The 16275-nt window shown below is 40.2% G+C and overlaps 1 protein-coding gene across 2 annotated transcripts; it reads right to left on the bottom strand.

The window, feature by feature from the left end:
• Positions 1–7221: 7221 nt before the first annotated feature.
• ncam3 (neural cell adhesion molecule 3) lies at positions 7222–15565 on the bottom strand. Of its 2 annotated transcripts, XM_062465537.1 has the most exons (16): positions 15375–15562; positions 14056–14127; positions 13650–13841; positions 13419–13556; positions 12858–13001; positions 12324–12441; positions 11816–11970; positions 11395–11525; positions 11135–11273; positions 10615–10782; positions 10246–10365; positions 9409–9536; positions 9107–9272; positions 8798–8999; positions 8516–8635; positions 7222–7763 (listed from the first exon to the last, which is right to left on the bottom strand). In XM_062465537.1, the coding sequence occupies exons 1-16, from the start codon at positions 15433–15435 to the stop codon at positions 7724–7726; spliced, it is 2094 nt and encodes a 697-aa protein (XP_062321521.1). In that variant the 5' UTR covers positions 15436–15562; the 3' UTR covers positions 7222–7723. The 2 variants fall into 2 exon arrangements, with proteins under 2 accessions (XP_062321521.1, XP_062321523.1); XM_062465539.1 differs by lacking the exon at positions 8516–8635 and having other exon boundaries at positions 9409–9538; positions 10245–10365; positions 15375–15565.
• Positions 15566–16275: the final 710 nt, after the last annotated feature.

Below are 16275 nucleotides of genomic sequence, written 5' to 3'. Positions count from 1 at the left end.
AGAAGACTCTTATATGGAGATGAGAACCCATCCTTCAAAATCCTAATAATTCAACAAGATGACTGCATGTAAGCATAATGTCTGTGCATATTGATTTAAGTGCTATTAACAACCACAAACAATGAAACATGTCACTCCTACTGAAGTTTCAGGAAGACATTCCAGTTATTATAGACAGACCATGCCGTACAGATGTACATTTGCCCTGATACAGGATATTATTTAACCACATCCTAGATAACAAACTAAACAGCTCATTCCAACCTTTTTTACCAGAGAAGACATTGTAATAATACCATTTACACATATTCTTCATTTAACTGGCTATAATAAGGTTAAAGCAGGCTGGCACCAACATATATTGACATTCCTGGATGACAGTGCTGACTGACTCAAGATGCCGGCTATCTGGTGGTTCCCAAAATTAAGAAAAAAACAGCTGGAGGTAGGGCGTTCTCATATAGAGCGCCTCTTCTCTGGAATAAACTACCCGTCTCAATTAGGGAGTCTGATACTGTTTCGATGTTTAAAATTAGGTTAAAAACGTTATTGTTTAGTCAATTCTACGACTGTTAAAGGTAAGTATGTTACTAGTTGGAGGCAACGGGGGACGGGTTGTTTCCATCCTTATTCTTTAAGTATAACTTATTTTAGAGTTCTCTTCCCCTGGAACAGATTTCATGTTCCAAATGAGGGGGGCTGTCGCTGTCTTGGTGTGTGGGGTTGCATCAAATTCCCCTTTTTTGCTCTGTTAAATTGCTGCACCAGTCCACACTTGACCGGTGGGGATCTCATTCTATTATGACTGTAACTGTTAGCTGCTCCTGGCATTCTCTAATCCCTGCTCTCCTCTCTCTGTCCCCCCCCACACACATCTCTTGTGGTGTGGGGGGTTTGAGTTGTCAGCACCTGCCTGGTCGTCGGTCAGCCAACGCTGGACCTGGTCGCAAGTCTCCCGGTCCTGTCCTACATCTATAAAGTTGAATAATGGATTTTGGTGTTTTAAAAACCCATCGACACTGTATGACTATGTTTAGCCTGTGTTCTGCTCCTCTCTCCCACCAACCGTCTCTGGAGGAGGGGATCCCTCTCTGAATTGCTCCTCCCAAGGTTTCTTCCATTTTTTTTCTCCTGTTGAGAGTTTTTTGGGAGTTTTTCCTTGTCTTCCTTGAGGGTTTAGGTTGGTTGAGGGGCAGTTCTATGGGCATATGTGAAGCCCTCTGTGACATGCTTGCGTGTAAAAAGGGATATACAAATACATTTGATTTGATTTGAACAAGACAGTAGATCAAACACTTTCATATCCAAATGGGAAGGTTCTTAAATGCATGAGGTGAATAATTTGCAATATAATCCAACATTTAACTAGTAGTACCTTAACCTCCTATTGACAGTGGTGGGTGGGATCCTTATTGAAGTCATGCAACTAAATATTGTTAAATAAATGTTTAGTTTAGCTTTTACAAACATTAAATCAAAAGTAAATTAACCTGATGTTTTACTACAGCATTGTTCAGTGACAAACTAGGATTAGTCAAGAAACATACAGAGAAGAACTGTAAATATGCTCACAGTAGTCTGTTTACACAGTATAATAAAGCTTGGTTGGTTGCACACATGGTTGCACATAACTTTAAACTAAAATAAGTACATTAAATTTTTAGCTGCGACCAGCAGGTCTTTAGTTTGTTCGCTATGTCAATTGGTCGGTCAGTTGGTCCACAAACATCCCCCGGTCACAGTTTTCACCCTTGGAAGCTGAAATTTGACATGGAGATCCGGTGTTTGTGTGTTTGCATGTATTATATTTTTTTTTAGGGGGTATGGAAGTGGGAGAAGCCTGTCACAAAAAGGCACACAACTTCTACTTTGATATGTAGCCTACCAAGGGCGAAATAGTCAATCACACATTGGGTGGGACAGCTGTGGGACTTTCTGTGTTGGTGCATACACACATTTTTTGAATCAAAATAAAAGTCAAGTCTGAATGTTTGTAATTGAATAACACAACAAGGCATTTTATTCTATCTGATTGTCTATCCTGTAATAGGTAGCTGTCGGCTAGCTTGTCTAAAGTCTCATTCATACAAGCTGTAGGCCTATTGTATTGCAATCGAAATTCGCACTAATTCTACAATTAAAAATTCTAGTGGAATTCATCTAGTCGTTATCTAAGGGATTATGTTAGCCAAATTATGGATATTTACCATCCATAAATATGTGCCAAATGTCTGTGTGATTTCGCGCTCCTAACACTCATTAACGGTGCACAAGAGTACAAAGGTACTCTGGGGGGCGGGGGGGGGGCATAATCATACAGTATGATCCCCCCCCCATAGAATTACGCCAATGATATGTACCATGGCCAAACTTTGTAGAAAGACACACCCAGAGAAACAGACATACTGTACACACTCAGTAATACAATACACGCACACACAATTTTGCCACGTCCTTTTTCTTAAGTTATGACCGTTTGTCATAGAGCTTTACAGGAATTGTCATTAGATGCTGTTGTTTTACATTCTGGTAGTTCTTCATTGTTGTAGGCTAGCTCCACTCCCTACACTTTAGCTACACATTGTGGGAAATATAATTTACTTATACTAGTGCCCAGCATGCCTGTACCCGTGATGGAGTGATCATCTGTCAGCAGGGACATCATGCCAGTAAAACTAAATCAACATCATTATCCAAATAGTACAGTCCTGAAACATTGGATATGCATCTGAACCAAAAGAATTGTAGCTCAAGGTACTTTACATAAAATCAATAAAAACAATAATACAAGTGATAAAAGTAATAATTAAAATAGCAAATCTATAAAAACAATAATATAACTAATAAAAGTAGTAAAACCCTTCTGAGATAAAATTACTTAAATGCTTCGGTAAAAGACATACTTCATTTGTTTAACTCACCAGATATCTAACCCTGGTCTCCCTGACCAACTCTAATGCCTACTGACAGATCAGTATGACTTAACTAATGCCATTAAGTTACAGAATATTACAGTTCATAAGCATTTGGACAGTGATGTTTAGGCAGTTTAACATAATTATCAATAAAGTTAAATTGAATACTCATTCTCATTATATTCAAAGCATTTAATGACTGTCTCGAGTCCTTGACCCTCAGACATAACATTTTAAAATCATTTAGCAGATGCTTTCATCCAAAATAACGTTTCAAAGCAACACATCATGTCAAATAAATATAAGATACATTTTAAGTACATTTATAGCGATATGTCATATATAATGCCGACTGTGGCTGGATAACGCGAGACCCAGTATGCGTAAAATAAAACGAGGGCCCCTCCTTAGTGCGTGCCAACACAATTGAAGCTCAGCTACTGAAGTAATTGTTCAGTTAAACTCCTTACATAAACTTTTAATCAAAAATACATAAGCCACCTGATATTTTGTAATGATAACATTTTCAGTATACTCAGGGTGTGTATTCTTTATTCTTTCTTGTATTGGTTGAGCATGACTAGTTCACAGGTTTAACAATGAAATTATGTCATAATAAGTCAACAACAAATTCAGAATTGTTCCTCAATCATTTGTCTAAAAAATATTTTAATAATCTTTAGTTGGCTACAATATTCAGCCTTGTCAAGCTGGGAATTAACACCAAAAACCTAATTAAACATTATTTGCATTCAGTTTACATTCAGAGAGAATGTTAACTTTATCCACACGCACACTAACTCCTTTATAAACTACACACCAGCTAGAACACTGCGATCATCAAATGCAGGCCTATTAGAGGTCACCAGAAGCAGTCATAAGAAGATTGGTGATTCGGCCTTTGTCAATTACGCCCCAAAACTATGGAACAAATTACCCATAAATATTAGGGAAGCAAACACTCTAGACATTTTTAAAAGACAGCTTAAAACCTACCTTTTTACCGAAGCATTTAAGTAATTTTATCTCAAAAGGGTTTTCCTACTTTTATTAATTATATTATTGTTACTTTTAAGATGCATGTTTAAAGTTGGTTTCTCTCTTGAACAGAGATCTTATTCGGATTTTTATTTTTGTTTGAATTGTTTATCACTTGTATTATTGTTTTTATTGATTTTATGTAAAGCACCTTGAGCTGCAATTCTTGTATGAAATGTGCTATATAAATAAAGTCTTACTTACATCTGTTGACATATACGTTTCAAAACCTACAGCACCAAAAGACGAAGATAGCTATACTCTACAAATACAATTAACTGGAAATCCCTGTCTTATTTGAAAACAGAATTCCGTCTTAGTTTAACTGTATAGTGAAGGTTAGAAACTGCATCAGGAAAAAGTTTTATTCTTTAGATGGCTGCCATTTTTATTAGATTAGCTAAATAAGTATTATCAAGTATTTAGGTTATAATAAAGACTTTTAAGAGGGTATCTTGTCACATAAATGAATGAATGAATACGCCATTCTTGCCAGAATGTGCTATTCAGTAGTCAAATATCCTTTGTACTTGTTACCGCTCTCACTGGTTATACTCAATGTAGCATTGACTTTTTAAAATACAATTTACAATGACCAATTACAGTAAATTGATTTCCAATAGTGTAGGCCAACTCTAATATAACCAAAAACTCACTTTAAAAATTCTAGAAGTTGGGGTCACATGATCATGACTTGCTTTTCATAATTAATTATTGTCATAACTAAAAGTTAATTTATTTTGTAGCAGAATCCTGATATTCTCAGGACAAAATTATTTCAGAGTGGTATATAGGCCAAACCTTGCTCTTTACCAGATACTTGTGACTCTATATGTATAGTATGCATACTTGCATGCATTAGCAACAAATCATTTTAATTATTCAATTTGCTGCCTTTCTGCAAGACACCAAATGCATATCCATTTCTCATCAATTAACTTTTTGGGTTATAGTTATTTCACACAGGCATTCAAATCACCTGCTTCCATCATATACAAACAGTACATAGAAAAATATAAAATACAATACTATAACAACATTTATTTAGCGTAAAGGCATATTTACGTGTGCTGTGTTTCTTGAATAAATAGTCAAGACACATATAGATTTCACCATTTATTGTAATGTAAACATTTTGAACTGAAGTTCACACAGACTGAGCCTGAATACCATACCTTTAGGTACCTCTGTTACCTAAAGATTAAGGTTTTCAACTTTCAGTGTTGAGCTCATGAGCACCAGTACCACCATTACTCCAAGCACTACTCCCAGGGGGAAACACAGCACCATCCTGTCCCTCTCTGCTACCCTACAGCAGTCTGCAAGAGAGAGAGAGAGAGAGAGAGAGAGAGAGAGAGAGGGAGTCAAGAGGGTGAGTGTGAGTACATGAAACCCTCCCTTTTTTAAAACTGGTTAAGTGCATGTACCACCATGCAACGGAACGTAAATTCCAATAGAAGCAACTCAATCGCTACCAAGACGAAACTTTTGACACCTACGTTGTCTATGTAGGCCAAATATTGACTGAGTTTTAGGGGGGCAAAAAAAAAAAAAAAATAATAATAATAATATGTGAGAGAACAAAGGTTGTTTAACACTTGTGTTATCTTCGGGTCATTCTGACCCATCAGCCGTGTGACCCACCGTCGTATTGCGACAAATTTACCTCATACAAAAACAAAGTGAAGCATTTTCTTTTAACTGTTGGGCTGTCGCAGACCCCCCACATTGCAAAGGTTAAAAGAAAATTATTTTTATTTGTTTTTGTATTGGGTAAAACTGGGTAAACACAACGATGGTTCGTTATGAACCTTTGGGTCATGTGACCCGAAGGCAGCACAAGGGTTAAGCGTGCAATAATCGTGACTCGGATAAACCTCATAGGCTGCTGCGTCCTGCGATAGCCTACTGCATCTGTCCTGCGCTGCAACAGTCTGGCTAGCGATCTAGCTTGCAAACCTTCACACTCAGTGTGAACAATAGAACTAAGCAAACTTAACTTCCAACACGGCACATACCAAAATAAACAGTTTAACAGAGTTTAACAATAGAAACTTAAACAATGCTTCCGTCAACAAAATTAACCCCCCAACTGAGTCCCCTTCTGTCCTACAGCAAGCCATGCTGAAAACCAAGAGCGCATTTGCAACCCTACATGAACACCGGTGCGAATACAGCATAAAAACTACATTTCCCATTAATGAGTAGTTTGAACCCATCCACCACAGATAAGAGATAATCGTATCATTACAAAGGCGCCCTCCCTGGAAATGTTTGATGCCTCTAAATGTGCTGAAAACTGTCTGTCAGTTGGAAAAACGATCAAGTCTCCCATGCTACAAAGCTTGGCCAAGCCAGTCAGTTTGAAACAATGTTACTACGAATACAAAAAGTAATAAATGAATGTAATGAATAAATAAATAACCAATCCTGTTTCCGGTCAATTCTGTGTAATTAATTCAATAGTCTAATAATGATGCAATGTTTAAAGTTTTTAAAAACTGAAACTGACTGTGCCCCTACATTTTTGTCTGTGCCCTTAAAGTTTTACACTTGGGAGCACATGTGCTCCAGCAGAAAAAAGGTTTGCGTAGGGCCCTGTCCAGTATTTTTGATAACCTTCAGGGTTTAAACTTTAAATATTCAACGTGCACTTAAACACTTTGTTGTTTATAAAGTTGCTGCATATATTTGATGGGATTGACTATTCTGTAGTTCCCAGGAGAGACTGTTTACAGTTTACGAGATGTCATAAAATGTTCTATTTAAAATATACCTGTGTTAATTGATTGAATTCAGTGTTTTACATGACGATAACGAGTCTGGGGAAAACTAGATTAATTGCAATTAATCACAGCATATTGTGCGATTATTGTGCGAGTGATTTTTTCCCACAATTCCCAGCCCTAATGTTTTAGCATTGTTTGCATTCATCCTACATTTGCAATAGACCAATATTTACCCGAAACAGTCCATGAAACTGCCTATCATCACAATGATCAAGAAATGAATTCATGCCAACAGTGCTTGTCAAACATTATTACAGTGGAGGGTGTGCCAGGGTGTCCTGTCATCCTGTTCATCATAAATAGCATCCTGTAGTCTGGGATTAGCTATTACATATTGTAATTGTAACTATTTGTAAGAGGTGAGTCAAGAACATTTAGTTCCTACAAATCTAACTGTTAACATAATACATTTTCATTTTATATAGAACACGGTGTATGTTAAAATACATGGTGGTGTATTTACAATAAATAACACCATGAAGGGTTTCAAATGTCATGTTCAAATATTAAAATACATAACTGTAATGTGTATATACAATATACAGTGTGTTATATATTTCAGAATCATTAGACAATCAACATATATTGGAGACCGAGGGTGTGTCCACAAGATAATGTAAAATATAAAATGAAAAGTTAAATACAGTATAAGACTGATACTGTCCTTTAAATGAATGTTAATTTCTTTTGCTGGTAGTTGTGTGAGCAGATTCTCTCGTATATGTCATGATATATAAATAAATAGATTACTTTGGTCACACACTGCAACAATGGCAATGAAACAGCCTTGAAGTAATACTTGAAAAACACAATAATTAATGAACTGGGTTTGAATAATAATCGTCTGATAAGATATTCCATTTTACAGATAAATATAATTCTGCAACTGTCCCCATTCCTCAGTACTCTGTTGAAGTCTGCTGTTGGATCCATGCCATGAAATACTGTGTATGTCCTTGGTTTTATTTTGTTACCGTTGTCTCAGGTATCAATGACAGGGTCTCCACTGGAGGGCGTTTTCCTGTAGGCCAGAGGAAAATTATGTTGGAAAGGGGTTTAAGTTAGAAGTTACAGGGTCTTTATCAGTTGGAACAGAAGTCTTGCACTGCCTTTAGTCAGAGTTATTTGGCTGGGTAGTCATTTGTATGGTTCAACACGTTAATTAATACAGTCTGTGAACATGCAAATAGACGCAGGAGTGACAGATGTGAGATGGAGCCACAAGCCGAATGTCTCTTGAAACCCATGCTTTCTCTCTCACTCACCTAGACCCGTCAAGACTTAACCCTTGTGTTATCTTCGGGTCATTCTGACCCATCATTCATTGTGACCCACCGTCGTATTGCGACAACTTTACCGCATACAAAAACAAAGTGAGGAATTTTCTTTTAACTGTCGGGCTGTCTCAGACCCCCCACATTGCGAACGTTAAAAGAAAATGCTATTTATTTGTTTTTGTATTGGGTAAAATTGGGTAAACACAACGATGGTTCGTTGTGAACCTTTGAGTCATGTGACCCGAAGGCAGCACAAGACTTAAGTGATGTGAATACATGCTAGCTATCAAAAGGGTGTTAAAAATGGCCACCCCCCCTCCACATGATGAACACGTTCTAAAGCAGCGACTGTCATGTCTGACCACCGTGGAGAGCTTCAAGAGCAAGCAAGACAGAGTTACACCATCATTGTATGGAGGGGTTCTGACAGCCATTTTTATGGATCACAGCCCTCATGGAAAAGAGGAGTTGTCTGTGTCCACCTGGGGTGACCTACTCGAATTTCGTGAGAGGAGCTTTGTCGCAGGTGACCTCAGCCCTGACCTGGTTGCCGTTAACAGTCTGTTGCTTAGATACACTCCCTCTGGGGGTTTCTAACCCATTCAACTTCAAGTCTCTGCAGTGGGAACACACACACATATACCAGAGGAGACTTATACCCATGTTTTGACTCCTTCTGGTCAAAAATCATATGGCACTAATCTCAATAAGATGTGTCAAATGTCTGTTTTCATTCATTGCCATAACGAATCATTTCCGGCTTTTCGTACACACATACCCATTATTTGGGCCATCTCCCTCCTCCAGGGTCTTCAGACCTGAAACCTTCTGACCAAACAGACGGACTGCCAGGAACATGAGCAGGCCGCAGCGGTTGGTATAGCAACAGGTGGCATCCACCGCTAGCAACAGCACCAGGAATATAAACAGGACGATGCCAACAATGCCTGCTTTGCCCACGCCATTTCTGGCCTTGGCAACTGGGAAGCAAAAAAGAAAGAGACAGACACAGAGAATATTTTTCTCAAGAGAGCAATACATTTCAGTTGGTAGGAGAAGGTAAAGGTTGGGCGTGGACGATACTTACCAGCCTTGGGGGTGCTAAAGTCTAGCTTGGCTGGGCTGGAGGAGCCATTCAGGTTGGCAGCCTGGAGCTCCAGGTGAAAGTCTGAGTTGTACTGCAGGTCCTGCAGGTGCAGTGCTGTGGAGTTGGAAGGTAACTTCCTCTCTGTCCACTCCTCACCTTCCTTCACCTGCACATGACAGCACAGACCAATGTTAAGTGCGTGTAATTAAGTATATACAGTAGATCAACTAACACATTTTCTAACCGACTAACTAGCTGTTCAATAATCTCGGCCCCACATGCGCACACACTTGCAGACTGACCATTCGGTAGCGGAGAATGTACTGTGTGATGGGGGAGCCTCCATCATCCAACTGTCTGAGAGGAACAGAGAAAGAGTTTCCCTCCCCTTTACCCTCATGTGCCAATAGCACTGGGCTATCAGGCTCACCTGGGGAGACACAGAACAACATGAGGCGGTACATATTAGGGGCAGATGGCTGAGCGGTTAGGGAATCGGGATATGAATCAGAAGGTTGCCAGTTCGATTCCCAGATGTTGTGTTCTTGGGCAAGGCATTTCACCCTACTTGCCTCGGGGAGAATTTCCCTGTACTTACTGTAAGTCGCTCTGGATAAGAGCGTCTGCTAAATTACTAAATGTAAATATTAGAGAAAAGGACAGACAGACACACACTCAAGCAGAACCCCAAACACAGACAGGCAAACAGACAAGGTTTAATCTTTACCTCCTGGTTTGGTGGATGCCAATGGAATGTGATGATGTCATCATAGTTGGGGGTGGAAAAGGATTGTGAATGGGCATCGGCGAGCAGATGACGATGTCAAGATTGCAACGAGTGAATGAGGCAGATGAGCATGTGCAGCAAGTGAAATACAGGTGATATACAATATTGTAAACATTTACATGGGAACATGATAAAACAAATTCTTCTGTAAGGGAAGTTGATAAATTACATTGTGTGTGTGTGTGTGTGTGTGTGTGTGTGTGTGTGTGTGTGTGTGTGTGTGTGTGTGAAAGATAGATGGGTAGAGAGAGAGAGAGACAGAGAGAAATGTAGAGAAATGTGTGTTTGTGAATACTAATGATATGCGTAATGTGTGTGTGTGTGTGTGCATGTGCGTGTGCGTGAAACTCACGAATGCCTTGCGTTCGAACAGTCTGTTGAGTTGAGAAGTCCCCCTCACCCAGGTGGTTACTGGGGGAAAGGCGTACAGAGTAGGAGGTGTATGGTTTCAGGGATGTGATTGCCACAGGGTCTGCACAAACACACACACACACACAAAGACTTTCGCACTTTGCACTTGTTCCTTGCAATCCCATACAATTCTACGTGAAATATATAGTATTTATCTTCATCTTGTTCTGTCTCCAACTTCCTAATTCATCCATTTGATGTAGGTTGTTTTTGCATGGTTCTGCTACAAACCAAATATCCCCATAGTACACACAAGTGCAGAAACTGCGGCGGTATTTATTAGTATGGAATGTTGTTAGATGTGTTCTACCTATGGCTGGGACAGTTGTCTCACTCCAGGTGTCCTGAGCGCTTTTCCTCCACTGTATGGTGTAGTGAGTAATTGGAGAGCCCCCATCTACCTGTGTCCTCCCAAGAGAAAAGATGACCGAAGTGGGGCCTGGGTAGGCACTCACCTGGCTTGGAGGGCCGGGATGGGCTGGGAAGGGGATAGAGGAAGAAAATTGTTGCATTTACATTTACATTTAGTCATTTAGCAGACGCTCTTATCCAGAGCGACTTACAGTAAGTACAGGGACAGTTAGTTGGAACCAACATCAAAAATCTAAAAGTTTATTTTGAATAGTGATAAAATTGGCTCTGGTGATGTTGTTCAGTCCTACAGTCTGTAGTTTCTGGTGGATGAGAAAGTAAGGAGGGGCTGGAGGGTGTGAAAGAAAAGTGGGTTGGGTTGAAATGGGGCTGTGGGTGAGACAGATTGAGGGTGAGGAGGAATGATATTGGTGAAATATATCGGTAAAGTCTATAGAGGAGGCATACTCCAGTCTTACTCCGAAGGCTGAATTCTTTGGAGATGTTGCCAGATGGGCTGATGGCCATGCAGTTGTACACACCACCATTGGAGGGCACCACCTTCTCCACCACCAGTTGTGAGCCATTCTCCACCCTCACCCTACCCTCACTGGAGTTCTGGGCACAGAGTCACACAGAACTGGTCAATAAAGGTTGTGTGTGTGGTCATGTGTTTTGTTTTTTGTATGTGTGTGTGTGTGTTTTTGTATGTGTGTGTGTGTGTGTGTGTGTGTCTTACTAGAGGGTGTCCTGTGTTACTGATCCACAGCAGTGAGGGTGTGGGGTGGCCTGACACGTTACATGAGACAAACACATCCTCTCCTGGATTCACCTCCACCTCCTCTTGGCTCAAGACTACCACCGGGTGCTCTGAAAAAAAATCATTTTAAGATATTGTGTTGTTTCGCTGCGTTGTACAATGTCATATTGTAGTTGAGACCGTTACTTCAACCAAATACTGTTTGAACTACATGTTTTGGATCCTTAATTTTCGGATGTAGCCTACTTTGTATATGCACTATTTCACGCATGCTCTCTTTAGTAACCATAAGATCTGTTTTACAGTTACATTTAGTTAATGTAGCTTTTTTATATTGTTTTTTTTCCCCAAAGTGACATAAAACAAAGGCAAACGTAGTGAGTTGTATTTTAGTCCTGACCTGAAACATCCAGCATTATCGTGGCACTGTTCTCTGCTATCTTGTTCTTGGCCGTGCAAACGTACTCTCCATAATCCTTCCTCACAACTGAGTATAGGGTCAGCTCGCTACGGTCCGAGTTGAATTGGTGCCGAGTAGTGTCGAAAGTATCAGGCCTGAGAGGGAGGAAAGAATGGGCATAAGTACTGTATGTTGCAACATTACTCTGCTGATAAGACTAGAAGGAAGTCAGACACATACAACACCACAAAACACAAACACAGTCTCTCTACACAAATACACACGCTCATTCTTAGAATGGTACGCCACATTAGTTCACTGCAACGTCGTGGTCCACATAAACAGACACACAGTAGAAAGTGTGTGGAAAGAAAATGACCACTATCGCTATCTTCTTTTCTCTTCAACTCCATCTCCGTGGGTGGAAAATTATCTCTCCATAGCAATCACATACTTATGTGTACATATACATACAAACACACACAAACATACGCACAAACAGACTTACAAAGTCCAGGAAATGTTAGGTTTTGGGAGCCCGTCTACCAAACAGATAAGGGAAACGTTGGTCTCTGGTCCTGCCACTACTCTCTTCACCTCCTCGTGGATCCTCACTGTAGGGGGGGCTGTGGAAGAGCCAAAGCAGGGGTTACTTTTGTGTGTATGTGCTTGAATGTTGCAATTCAAAATTTGAGGTAAGAAGAACATGTGGGATTTGGTTCCTGTGGAGTCAGTTAAGTGAGATCACCACATGGTCTCCATCCCTCCCTTGTCCCCCTCTCCTCACACACACACGCGCGCATCATTGTGTCCACCTGTGTGTCGTTTGGTTCTGTATTTAGGTTCCTGTTTTGTGTCCAGTCTTTGTCTTGTCCTTACTACCCATGTCCCTGTGAGTACCCTATCTGTTTCCTGGTTTTGAGTAATAAACCCCTTTTGTTCGACAATGCCTGCCGACTCTCCTGCACTTGGGTCCTACCCCACCTCACACCATGACACCACTGCCCCCTCCAGCCTCCCCCATGTCATCCCCAGGCCTCACCATTGATAGTGATAGAGATGACACGTTTTTCGGATATGCTTTGCCGTCCCCTGAAGCTGCCCTCACACGTGTAGGAGCCACCATCTGTCCTCTTTATGCTTCTTATTTGGAGCGAGTTGTCACTCATAACGCTGACACGCATACCTGGGAGGGAAGAAATGAAAAGACGAACAAGTGTTCGGCATGCCACCATCAGGGCCATTCTGTCTTTTACTGAACAGCATAAAAGGCATAAGCTGTGGAAAGCTAACACACATGGGTGTAGGTAGACACACACATAGACACAGGCATGCACAAGCACACTCCAATGCACACCCAGACACATTTTCTCTGTTAGGATGTCAATGGTGGCGTTCTAAGTCAGGGTTGGGGTGGGTTTGAGATTGGGCTGATGTTGATGTTGCTGTGGAAGGAAATAGATCACAGACAGCTGGAAAAGAGGTTTACACTGGACTCATTGTCACCTTTCCACCAATCCCAAGGCAGGCAACATGCTGAGCTAATACAACCAGAACACCCCAATACAATCAGAAACCTTCGCTGTGAGGGAGCCCCACTTACCATCTCGCCCCACAACCTCATCATCCCTGATCCAGCGGACTTCAACTTTAGGCTGGCCAGTCACTATGCATGGAACCACTGCATCCTGGCCCACCAGGAACTCATGGAAGAGTGGGGTGGACCCAAACGATGGGCGCTCTATAGGGATTATATACAGTAGTTAGTTTGTGTATGGGTGTGTGTATGTTCAGTACATACTGTACATGAATGTTTGTCTGTGCCCTGACTTACCATAGACAAAGACTGTGAGAGAAGTGCTGCTTTTAGGTCCGCTTTCAGGTGTACACTCACACGTGTAAAGTCCAGAATCACCCATCTTCGCCTTTCTGATGAAAAACTTGCTGCTGGTCTCATCCACCTTTTCCACCTCCTCATCCACATCCATGTCATCTTTATACCAGGTGATTTCCCCCTCCACGTTTGCTAACCCACGTAAGGTGTGTGGGGGAGAGGTGTGTGTTTGTGCATGTGTGAAGGGGTGATGGACAGATAAATGAGAGAATACAGAATTCTTTCAGTTAGACAGTCATCGGAATGGAACATTATACTTGTGTCAAACTGCTCTATTTGCTTTGATTAAACTGATTCTTTTAGATGATAGATCTATCATCTGTAGATGATAGAATAGTGTACCAACTTTTACAGAGCAACATGTGGTCTTCTCCCAACTTCACATCAGCTGTACTCGTGATGATCTCTACCTTAGCCTCTGAGAAGGAGAGAGAGGGAAAGCAGGAGAAGGAAAGGGAAGAAAGTACGGGGAGAACAAGGAGAAGGAGGAGAGGGTAGGATAATGAGGAGCAATGAAAAACATAACTTCATACACATTAACGAGACACTATGGAAATAATATTGGCATTTAGACTTAAGTCTTTAGGACAACGAGAACAAACTTGGAAGAGCCAACAAGACAGATGCATGTGTGCGTATGTTGGTGTTGATTTTCTATTGTTTGTCTTCATAAATAGCCTTGTAGTTTTAAGTACAGTATGCTGCCAGGCATCCAGGAAGACCTTGGCTGTGTTGGGACCTTGACATTCCTGAGCAGCATATAATACTACTCCTCGTCACTATTGCTGTACGGCTTTGTTCCAATAATCTTCATCTGCCTCTTCCTCTCCTTTCCTTTCCTCCAGTAATACCCCTGTTTCCTCACCATCTTGGTCAGAAGAAAGTCGAGGAAAATAGAAGCAGCTTACTGCTCATGTTCGTTCCATCTCCACCTCCTTATCCTTCTCATTAGTGCTACAAAAGTGCATGACCAGATGTTGAAGAATTCTCTAAGCATCAGTTCATGTTATTGTTGGACTAACACAAGTCCAGGTGGGAGTATGAGTTATTAGCATTATTGTGACTTTTATGCTATCATTTAAATCTATTTTTACTATTATCTCAAATTCCTTTGGGGTTTAGAAAAATAATAGTACTTTCTTTGAACTCATTGTTTTTATTAAGAAAAGCAAACTTCCCCATGTAGCAAGACCTTTTTCACCATAAACTGCTCATTATAGGCCTATGCTGAGTTGAGGATTCTGGTTCGGCTAAACACATTTACAGATGATTTGTGACATTCAGTGAAACAACTGTAGAAGGGGGGGGATTATTATTTATCGAAAATTATTAATAAATTCATTAATCACAATTTATTATTCTGATGTAAATCACGGAATTTTAAAAGATGCTGTAGATTACATTATACTTTAAGATATAGAGAAAAACATACCGTTTTCTACTATCTGCTCTGATTTGTAACGATAGTCTATTTTACATTTCATTGAGAATGCATTGCCATTGTTATGGCAGAGATTACTGGTTGAAATGAATTGCCTATCCAATAATAAAAGCTGGCCCGTAAACCAAAATTACGTAACAAATTAATTAACACAATATTAGCAATTATAACTCAACCTGCCATGGTAGCCTATAGTAAAAATGTTAATTTAATATAATCCTTACCTGTTAACCCCAAAGCGAGAATCAGCATCCCTAATCTCAAAATGAGAACGCTTTGAGCCATCTCTACCCCTCTATCACTTATCCGAGTTGAACAAACGGGCACCTGCTGTGCGCATGTAGTTCAACAATGTCAGGGACATGTTCTCCGTGGTTTTATAGGGCAAGAGATGTGAACGAATGAGACAGACAGGAACCCCATAATCTTCATCATCGCTTGCATCCTCCCCCCTCCCCTTCGTCCAACACTCTTTTAAAAATTTCCGGGTATGACGGTGAAGGATGAATAGGCTACTCGAAAGTATCCTTCCCTCTTAGGCGCCACCGCAGCCCCGACCTCGTTAGTCAATCACCGGATGAAAAGAGCTCCGCGAACCTCCCGAGCCCAGATGAACAATGCAATTTTCCCCCCTCTTTAGTTTAAAGAGCTTATTAAATACATTGTGGTAAAAAAAATATTTGACAAAGTTTCTGCTGACCACCGAATAACGTAATTAATCTAAGAACTAAGAACTGTTAAGGATTGCGTTCTATTGTAGCCTAAATTTGATTTGTATTATAAAAGGCTACACAATATATTGTGTTATAACCGTTTTTTCGAGTCTACATTTGAGGGATGGAAGGATGATATTTTATTCCGTGAATATGATGATGATTTGGACTCTTATGGTATATAAAATACTGTTGGCATTGTCAAGGTACATTAAGTGTTTTGTCAGTAGGTACATTGAGAGATTGATAATAATAATGAATATAAATATTGGCATTCATGTTAATATTAATAGATGAATATGATTAATAGTGCCAGTTGTTCATTGTCATAGAATATGAGGACACATTTCTAATAGTTAAAAATTCGTTTTAGCTAATTGATATCATCTTTTTCATGTAGACCCATCCAAAA

The sequence above is a fragment of the Osmerus eperlanus genome, chromosome 7 (genome assembly GCF_963692335.1).
Source record: "Osmerus eperlanus chromosome 7, fOsmEpe2.1, whole genome shotgun sequence".
NCBI classification, from domain to species: domain Eukaryota; kingdom Metazoa; phylum Chordata; class Actinopteri; order Osmeriformes; family Osmeridae; genus Osmerus; species Osmerus eperlanus.
This window is presented reverse-complemented; position numbering and strand designations above follow the sequence as displayed.

Coding starts and splice junctions, on each gene's coding strand:
- ncam3 (XM_062465537.1), bottom strand. CDS start 15,435: ATGGCTCAAAGCGTTCTCATTTTGAGATTAGGGATGCTGATTCTCGCT. Junction 9,537..10,245: donor TGTTCGAACGCAAGGCATTC/GTGAGTTTCACG, acceptor GTGTCTCCCCAG/GTGAGCCTGATAGCCCAGTG. Junction 9,273..9,408: donor ACATTCTCCGCTACCGAATG/GTCAGTCTGCAA, acceptor TGTCATGTGCAG/GTGAAGGAAGGTGAGGAGTG.